This window comes from Vitis vinifera, chromosome 13, assembly GCF_030704535.1.
Source record: "Vitis vinifera cultivar Pinot Noir 40024 chromosome 13, ASM3070453v1".
In the NCBI taxonomy this organism is placed as follows: domain Eukaryota; kingdom Viridiplantae; phylum Streptophyta; class Magnoliopsida; order Vitales; family Vitaceae; genus Vitis; species Vitis vinifera.
The window spans coordinates 21,573,354-21,583,926 of NC_081817.1; the positions used below are offsets into that span (position 1 = coordinate 21,573,354).

Here is a 10,573-nt window from a genome sequence, read left to right on the forward strand (position 1 = left end):
TTTCCGTTTTAATAGGAATGGATTTGGTAATAATAATTCATTTACATATAATTTAAAATAATTTTTTATTTTTTCAATTTGACCAAGCATGTGTTGAAAGGGTTTTTCCTTTTTCTTTTTTTTTTTTCCTTTTTTGCTAAATAAAAATGGTAAAAATAATAATATTTACTCAATAAATAAAAATTAACCATAAAAGTCATACAAACTTAATGAAAATGAGATTTTATTTATTTTATAATTATTTTTTATTTTATTTTTATCATCATTTATATTTTAGTAAATAAAGAAATGTGATAGAATATTTTATAACTTCAAAACCTTAACTATAAAAATTCCATTTCTCAATTCATATTTTTAAAATTTGGGGATACACAAATGACAATTAACTTTTCTTAAATTTGTTAGTTAAAAAATAATTTTACTTATCAATAACAAGTTTGAGTTCTCTAATTATTATTTTATTTATTTAATTTTTATCCTCATATATGAAAAAAAAAAAAAGTATATAAGGAAAAAAATATATAAAACTATAACTAAATTACCTCATGTGAAAAAAGGTCTCCCATCATAATGACTTAATTTCAAATAATATCCTAAATAAATTAAAATTAAAATAAAATAACAATAAAAAAATATTTTTTAAATAATTTGATTTGATTTGATTTGATTTTTCTTAAGTTTTTAATCACTATTGATTTGAAATTTTGTAAAATATATTTACTCAAATCCGCAAAATGAAGTTAATCTTTATTTAAAAAAGAATACCTTATACATGAGTACAACAAAATTTTGTATAAATATTCTATATTTATTTTTTATATTTTTATTTGATTCATTATTTTTGTTTGTACAAGGTAATAAAATTTGATACGATTTACTAACATAATTTGAACTTGACACATTTTTTATAGGTTTTAAAAATAGATTTTTACATAAATCTACATAACCCTTTGACTTCAATCCATCTATTTATTAATTATATTGAATAACTTGATTATAACCCATAATCAATTCAACCCATATTCCATTTATTTAAAATTTGATTTTAAATAAATAGATTAATTGAATCATAATTATGTCAAATAAAAAAATTACTAATGTTAAATAAAACCCAAATAGACAATGTACTTACCATGTCAATTTTGAGAAAAGAACAATATATATATATATAGTTGACTGGAACTGCAAATTGAAAAGGGTGTTGGACTTGAGATGCGTAGAGAATCAGACCATTCCCAGAAACTGTGGTCATCCCAAAACCAACTCAAGGGTCCATTCAAATTCCACCACAAATCACCAATCCAAAATCAAAATACACAAAAACCCAAAACCCCAAAAGCCAAAATAAACAAAAATATCTTCTCCACCCTCCCTAACCCAGTCCTCTCCTTCTCTCCTTCTCACACACTCCAACCCATAACCAAGCCTAAAAAAAAGAGTCCCACTAACCGATTCTTGCTCTTTTTCATCCAAATGGCTTCTACTTTACAGTCTATGCTCTCTGCCAATTCTTGTTATACTTTCATTTCTCCTAGATTCTTGAATAACCACCAAAAGACTAAGAAGCAAAGCTGTGAGCTCTTCAGAGTCAGAGCTTCCTCTGATGACTCTGACTGCAATGATGAAGAATGTGCTCCTGACAAGGAGGTATTTTTGTACTATTTTTTTTTTCTCTTTTTGGTTGCTTAGAAAATGTGGGTGTGGGAAATTTGTTATAAAAATAGTATGTAGATTTACTTCTTTTATTGTTTCGTTTGTGTTTCTATGTTTTTCTTGGGAATCCAAATGCAATAACTTGATGGGGTTTGGAAATTTTTGTTTTTTGGCATTTGGGTATTTTTGAATAATTCAGAGGTCGCTGGATGGATGGGATGAATTTAGGTTAGTAATATCCTGAGAATTTTCTTTGAAATGCTTCAGATGAATTTTCTTGCTTTGGCATGAAATTGTTTTGGAACTTCAGTGGTGGTGGCTTAATTGGAACTTTGCAGTTCTAGTGACTGCTGAATCTCAGTCTGAATTTTGAAAAAATAAGCCTTTATTAGGAGGAATTAGACCAAATATTCAAGGAAGGTATCAGTTATGCTGCAAGTATTGTAAATCTTGGGGTTGATGTAGAAATTCCTTGCTCATAAAACACGTTTTATAATTTACATAAATTTTTTTGAGAATTTTGGAACAAATTTGAAGCGTCTTCGATATTTCTGCAAAGTGGTGGAACCAACAATTGAAGATTTGGAAAAATTTGAAGTGTTTTCAGTTTTTTTGTAAAGCAGAGGAACCAACAACTGAAAATATGGAAAATAGTGCAGTAACTTCGTACAGAATAAGCCAAGAAAACTGTTGTCTAATAGAATTTTATTTTTGAAAATAATTGTGATTGTTACCAGAGAATTGTTTTTGAAAACGTTCTCAAAAAAATCCTAGATTTGATGTTTATCAGTGTGGAGGAGCAGCCATCACTATATAGAAAATTGTTGCCTTTTGGACAACCAAGAGAAACAGGGTCCTAACTCCACCAATCAGGTGGTAAGACATTTGAGCAAAGCTTAGTTTGGTTAATCTAGACCATGGATCACAGGCCTCTTGCCTGGCCATTATTGTGTTGCTCTTTGCGCATAAGATAGTTGTTTCAAACTCATAACTTCTTCTGTTGAGAGAAGTTCCTAGTGAGTGCTTGTCTCCACTTCTCTCAGATGTCTCCCCCTCTTCCCCACCAAACAAAAAAATCGAAAGAGAAAAGGAAGGGAACCCACACTATGAGAGGAAAAAATGGCTGTTTCTGTTGGTAATTGGTTTTGTCCGAATTAAACTTCACCACATATTCCTGTGGCCAACTAGGGTTTAGCTTGTAGGAAAAATAAAAAATTACAAATCAGGGGTCGACATCCCATTGTGTAGCATCTGTTACATCTGATTTCAACCATGGTCAGTATTGATTGTATGGAATGATGGTATCATTTCTATTTAACAAGAGCACCTCTCAAAGTTTGAGCAGCACCAGCTTGAACTATTTTTTTTATAGGTAAAGATCAATTAATTAGAAGTGCCTAACAAGAGGGTGCACAAAAGCAACAGTACCTGCTTGAGCTATATCAGCACTTGCTATTTTGGTGGGTGCTTGGCCTGGATTTTGCATCTTATCTAAGTTTCCTATGGAATATGGAAAGATAAGTTTAATTTTTCTTTCTTTCTTTTTCAATATGGAAAATGATGAATTAGTTTTATGGATGACCCTCTTCTTCTTATAACTACCTTGACCATGCAATTGTTTTGGTTCAAGTGCATTTGGTTTCCAGGGTTCTGCATGAATCTTGTCCTACAAAATGGCTATTCAGCTTACATTCACCAGTTAGGAGTTCTAATGCTTTGCTTGTGGTTAAAACAGGTTGGGAAGGTGAGCATGGAATGGGTAGTTGGGGACAAGACCAAAGTGGCTGGAACTTTTCCACCTCGCAAGCGGGGTTGGACAGGTTATGTTGAGAAGGACACTGCTGGACAAACAAACATATACTCGGTTGAGGTTAGTTGCTTCAGAATGTCTAATCTCCTAGGCTTCTATTTACATTTTTTTTTTTTCACTACAAGAAACATCATGCCAAATTAAAAGTAGTGTTTCAATGTCCATAGAGTTTGCTTATTGATTGAAGGGATAAAATAAAGGTTCTGCAATTATTTGTTTAAAAGTTTTTTGACTTCAGGGCGAATTTTCTGGGTAGTACAAGTATTGAGATAGACATGATGGTTTTAGCAAAGTAATCGATATGGACAACAGAATCTATTATAACATTGGGGTCATGTCTAGAGGCCATGATCATGTTTAAGGTGTTTCAGACATTAGTCCAAGGAGTGGCAGAGAAGGGCCAGTGATTCGGACGGAACTCCTTGATAGGAGTTTCTATTTGTTTTCCTTTACCAAGACTTATTTGTTTTCTTTGTTTTACAATCTATAAGCAAGGTCTTATTATTTGCACTTGGGTCTAGTCTGAGCTGATTAATTTCCATTATTCCTGTATAAATCATTTATATAAGGATGGACTTCTGTGATTGTTTCAGAGTTCAGGCAATATTTGATATTGCTCTTAATAGCATGTCCAAATCATACCAAACTCTCCCAAGTCCTAAGAATCATTACCTTAACCATTAGACCACCATTAATAGGTCTATCTGTGGTTGATAGAAAGACCATAGACCTCATATTCATCCCATGATAATGAATTTTCCCAATTGACAGATCATGGAAGAACTCCAAACTTGTAATCCCTCCATCTAACGTTTCAAACTTATGCAGCCTGCAGTTTACATAGCAGAAAGTGCATTCAGCTCGGGCAGTGCAGGTTCTTCTTCTGATGGATCAGGAAGCGCAGTAACAGTCAGTGCTGGCATAGCTGCTATCTCAGTCGCTGCAGCTTCATTAGTACTTTTGCTGGTTGGCAAGAACCCACCCCAGATGCAGACAACAGTAGACTACTCTGGGCCATCCCTTTCTTACTACATCAACAAGTTTAAATCAGCAGAGCTAGTCCAAGCCTCAGTGCCTACAGAACCTGAAGCCTCTCCACCTGTACAGCCAGAAATCTCAGCCCCAGAAATCACAGGTTGAGCTTTCTTAGGCATCTCAAGTGGGCTTTCTCTTTCAACCATAACAACTAAGGGAAGATTTTGCCTCTACACTACGAATGTATATCTATTTTATGATGAGAATATATATACACATGGGGGATACTGCAGTTCTGAAGATATATTAATATCAGAGGAACAAAAAAATTCATTCACATGAATGGAAAATATAATTCTGTGCCCTTTTTACCAAATCGACTGGTGAGTTTGCATTTGCATTTTTTGATGGATGGTTTTATTTTATGTTATTCATTGATTGATGCAATTTATAAGGATGTGTTTGTTTTGATCTTTTTATTGCCTCTTAAGGTTTTTAGAGATCAATTTTATGGTTTAGAAACAGTGCTTTGAGTACATCATTGAATATAGTAAAGCAATTTTGACATTAGTTATTAAAGGAAAGAAGAATTTATAATTCATCAAATAAAATAACGAAAATGCTTAAAGCATTGACAAACTAGGTTGTTTTTTTTTTTTTTTGTTTAAGTTATCAAAAAAATTCAAAGATATTTTCAAAAGAATTTCCAATAATAGCAAGAAATATGACTATAAAATTTTTAATAATTTTTAGAAAATTTTTGCTATGAAACTTTTAGAAAATGATTAATTTCATTAAGTTTCCTTGAGGTTTTGACTAAATATATCTAGTCCATGTAGATTTGAAATTTCATCGTATACTTGTCTTATTTTGAGTATAAGGGAAGGTGAGTAAAAATAAAAAATAAAAAAGATAGGAGAGGTATTTGATGAAATTTCAAATCATCAAAGATTAGATGTATTTAGTCGAAACTTAAAGGGAAGTGAATGAATTAACACTTCAGAAAATTTTAATATTTTTTATTTTAGATTTTTTAAAGTAACTAAATATGCTTGGAAATGATAAAAATTTTATTTAAATGTCATAATATAAATATAACACCATCATTAAAACTTAGTATTTAAATATATTGTTTCAGTATCTATCATAAAGACACTATAAACCATGTAATATATATTATTTTGGTTTTATTGTTTGTACTCTAATTTCAATTATTTGTACTATTATGCCTTGACATCATTTATTTGCATTTTTTTCGATAACTTATATTTCATCATGCATATTCAATGGTCCAAATATTTTATTCGATGGGTACCATTATAGTATCACAACATTTTCCTTTCTATTTTGGATATACTTCTTGATTTTGTTTTTGTTTTTGTTTTTTATTTTAAAAACAAGAAATAATATTAAAAATAGTTATTAAAACAATTTTACAACTTCAAATTTTAAAATAATATTTAAAAAACTAAGCAAGTCTACATTTTTTATAGGATTTTTTATTTTTTTATGGAAGTTTTAATTTTAAAAATAAAAAATAAGAAGTATATTCAAATGAAGCATATCAACTGTTATAAGTTACAAAAATTGATTATTGGTGTGATAAATTAAAGCATGATTTGGATAACAAGAAATACAAAGAGGAAAGATTATTTTTTTTCCTTTTCTCTTGTCCCTAATGATATTTTGTTGGATAAATTTAGCGAATATTATAATTAAAATAAATAATTGATTATTTACATTATCAATAAATATTATGTCTATATTTAAAAACTTTCAAATTTTATTTTATTTTTAAAAAAAATTACTACTATTTTGGGTTTGTGACATTTTACGACATGTGTAATTTATCTTCATCGATAAGATCAAACATGGGAACATCTATATTTAAGGTAAAACCCACTAAACCTCTAAATGTAAGGTTTTTATGTATGTATGCTTCAAGTTATCTTTAAGAATATTCTTAAGAATAGTTTACATGCACCCTAAGCAATCCAAGGTTGGGATTTGAGTAATCAAAGATTATCAATAATTAGTATCAGAACCCTAAGTTAGGATTTAACATGCTAGAACTATTATAGGATATGTTAACTTTGTTTTGCAGGGTTTGTTATTCATCTTATGTCCATAGGGATGAATATATGATATTAACTAATATCATGAGATTGAATGTAAGTTATTATCTAGTTGTACATTTTAAAAGAAGTTTAGGAATTTTTGTTGATGTAAAACTTCATTCTTTTAATTCCTAGACGGGTTGTGTGCTTTGGTTTGAAAGACCACAAAAATTTTTCTTAGATATGAATATGATTTAAAATATTGGAAAATATCAACGATTTTTCGTCGAAATATTGCCTGTTGAGAGGGCCCGACACGAAATATGGTATGAAAATTTTGTTGCTCTGATTTTTCGATTATCGACAATATTGTCGATATTTCACTAATTTTTGAATATGTTTGGGGAGGGAAAAGTGTGTTTTCATACATTCATATATATAAAAAATCACAAAATAGGAACTTAAGTTTATAAAATATAAATTTTAAAGAGTTATTTAAAAATAATTAGTATTTCATGCATTTTTTTTTATCAATTGTAGTATATTTGACCATCCAAGTACTTACATTTTCATGGTATAAGTATTGCATTTGATCATTTTAAATACTTTCTTTAACTGAAGAGCATATGAAATTTGAATTATTTTTAAAGAGCCCCTATTTTACAATTATTTTTTATGAGTGCATGAAAACACATTTTTGTTCATTTCTTGAAATATTTAGATACTCTTAGGCTATCTTTGATTAGCCCAATATAGTATGAGATAAGACATAATATATTCTATCCTATATTTGGTTAGTAATGAGACTGGATAAATTATCTCATCACTTATCTTATCATATGTTTAACCAAACATGTGATATGATAAGTGGTGTGATATATTATCTACCCTCTATTTTTCATCCCTTTCATATGGGATATGTTAAACTCATGGGAATATATGAGATATACATATCTCATGCATAAAAAATTTATTTATTTTATCAATTTTTAATATATTCATCTTATAAAATAAAATAAATATTATAAATTAAATTTACGATTCAAAAAGAAAACCAAAAAAATATTTATAAAATAATATTAATATATGATATATAAAAATATTTTTATATATTAAATAACATAAAATAAAATAAATGTAATGCTTAAATATTTTAATCATAAATATTGTTAAACATAAAAGAAATTTTATTTTTTTAAAATAGAAAATATTTGAACGTGATATAATTTTTATTTTAAACGTGGAAAAATAATATATTTCATATTATTTTTTTATTAATTTCACAAACTAAATATAAATATAATATAATATAAAACATCCCATTCGATATGTTATTTTAAAATATTATATCCATAAAATATGTATATTCAAGGATATCATATTCCAATGGAAATCATATCTTATCTAATAAGATATGATATCCTATAATATATAAATCATATTCTATTGTATCCCGCTAACCAAACAGTAACCTCATTCTTTAATTTAATGTAACACAAACCCTGAATGGCATTTCTATCATTTCCATCTTAACTCAAACTCCTTTCTTTGCTTTAATAATAACCGCCTCTTGCTCTGCCGCATCACTTGCATCCCTTCTCTATATTGCGCTGTAAAAAACTCTTGCACGCATATGTAGGAGAGTGGCATGACATATGGGTCTGGTCCAATTCATATCCCATTCTTGAATAATCTCCCTCACTCCATGAAACAAATCCTTAAAGAATGACTTCACCAATAATCACCAATCTCAAAACTCCATACCCTAACATTCATGACTTCATTCCTGAAAAATATTGTGTAAAGGCTCCATGAAGGGTTTGACAATTTCCAACTGCCACTCAAGGAAGTTTCCAATGAACCTTGAATTCCACAAATCTCTAGTTTCCTAATGACCTCTATAATCCATCACCTTTGGTCTGCCATGTACAACAACTTGGTGAGTAGTTCTGAGATGCAGGCCACATATCACGCTCAAGCCTTACACTCTCCCAATTGCTTGCCCAATTTTAACCTCACATACTAGAGAATCTCTTCAACCCCTTCCACAAAAAAATACTTTTTTTTTTTTTTATAATAGGAGCAATATACTCTGCCAGTGTGATATGCACAACAAGTAAGACACCAAAATAGAATCCAAACATTTTGTTAGAAGAGCACTGAAAGACATTATGCCTTTTTTATATGCACAAAAGTTCAAATATAGGCAATACCCGTTATACAACTATTAACAAGCTAAATATTATTTCAGTTCTACGTTCCTCTGTCTAAAAATACCCTACATAGTTAGAACAAAACAGTCTTTGATGTTCCATGCATTAAAGAACCAACATCCAAATAGATTATGTATTATGCATAGAACAAAACATTAAGAGTCAAAGTAAAAGAGGAAACCATATAATAATTGTTTATTATATGTTTATTATGTATTATGCATAGAACAAAACAGTCTTTTTCTTATTTGTTTATTATGCTTTACAGAATCTGCCTGTATGATGCTCAATACTGAGTTTACATTTAAAAAATTTATCATACCAAGCATTGTTTACACTAGATAACCATATATTTTTTATGTTTTGTTCCTTAATTCTTTCTTTATTCTTCATTTTAATTGTGTGATTCTTTGTTTGAAAATTATTATTTCTCTAAAATATGTGTTTTTTAAATAGAGGATGTCTAGCAATGTAGTTCAACCATTACAACAACCAAGTGGTGAAGAAAGTGAAAAACAAAGCAAGGCTTATTGGGATGATATTGCAATGGATGCTTTTATCAAAGTTTGTGTGATTGAGACTTTGGCTGGAAATAGACCAAATAGTCACTTTAGCAAGTTGGGATGGAAAAATGTGGTAAAAGCCTTCAATAATTTGACTGGAAGAAACTATCAATATAAGCAACTTAAGAATAAATGGAGTTCTCTTAAAAAACTTTGGAATACCATGATTGGGAAAGAGACTGGCCTTGGGTGGGATCCTATAAGACAAACCATCAATGCAAGCAATGAATGGTGGGACAAGAAATTGAAGGTATGTTTTGTTTATTCATTAAATTTATTTGATTAATTTATACATTGGTTATGAAATATGATAAATTAAATACTCTTGTAGGAGAATCCTGAAGCAATAAAGTTTAAAACAAAAGGCTTGAAAAATGTTGAGCAATTAGACATACTTTTCAAAGATATTATTGCTATTGGTGAAGGAGCTTAGGCGCGCACCATCAGAAGGCTTTGTAGGACAAGATGTTGATGATTCATCTAAGGTGGGGGAACACAAAGATAATATAATAGAAGGCCAAGATAACTCTAGTTGCAATCTGTCACTTGATACTATCTCCCATAGTTTTGAAGCTACTTCTCAACCTTCTATGGAAAAAAAGAATGAAGGAAGAAGAAAGAGAAAACGAGATGAAACCAAATTTGAGCTTGTGGCTATCCAGTTAGAGCGCATTTGTAGTGATGTGGAGAATAGGTCTTCTATCTCATCTAGAGGAGATAAGCCAGGTTGTAGCATTGCTGAAGTGATGAAAATTATACGTGGCATGCCTGAAGTGAAGAATGACTTTGAGTTATATATGAAAGCCACATAGTTCATGGTTGTCAAGGAAAATAAAGAGATGTTTGTTGCATTAGAAGACCCAATTGATCAAATTGCATGGCTTAAACATAAATATGTTTGAGTGTTGGAGTTGTTTCTTGTTCTTATATGGAAACATATTTTTGTTACCTAATATTGTTTAGTTGTTAGGTTAAGGGAAGGAAAGAGATGTTGGTTTGCTTTATGTGAATTGAAAAGTCATTATGCCCTTATTTGATACTTTTTATTGTTTCTTTCTCTAAAAATTGTGACTGTTAGATGAGCTTTGGTGGTAAACTTCTTATAAAATTTTGTATTGTTTTTCATTTTATTAATGTGTAGTTCCTTTGTTTTTTTATTTTATATTTCATCTTAGTCATTTAACATTTTTTTTAGGTTCATTATTTCAATAAGATATTTTTTTAATGTAGAATGTCTAGCAATGGTAGGAATTCTAAACTTTAATGGTGTACTTTCTATTTTTTTAATGTAACTATATTAAT

The 10,573-nt window shown here is 29.6% G+C and overlaps 1 protein-coding gene across 1 annotated transcript; it reads left to right on the forward strand.

Annotated features, from left to right (window-relative positions):
* The first annotated feature begins 1,197 nt into the window (after positions 1–1,197).
* On the forward strand, positions 1,198–4,814 carry LOC100259089 (protein MAINTENANCE OF PSII UNDER HIGH LIGHT 1). The gene is made up of 3 exons (XM_002266549.5): positions 1,198–1,647; positions 3,389–3,523; positions 4,292–4,814. Exons 1-3 carry the CDS (start codon positions 1,213–1,215, stop codon positions 4,601–4,603), a joined length of 882 nt encoding a protein of 293 aa, XP_002266585.2. The 5' UTR covers positions 1,198–1,212; the 3' UTR covers positions 4,604–4,814.
* Positions 4,815–10,573: the final 5,759 nt, after the last annotated feature.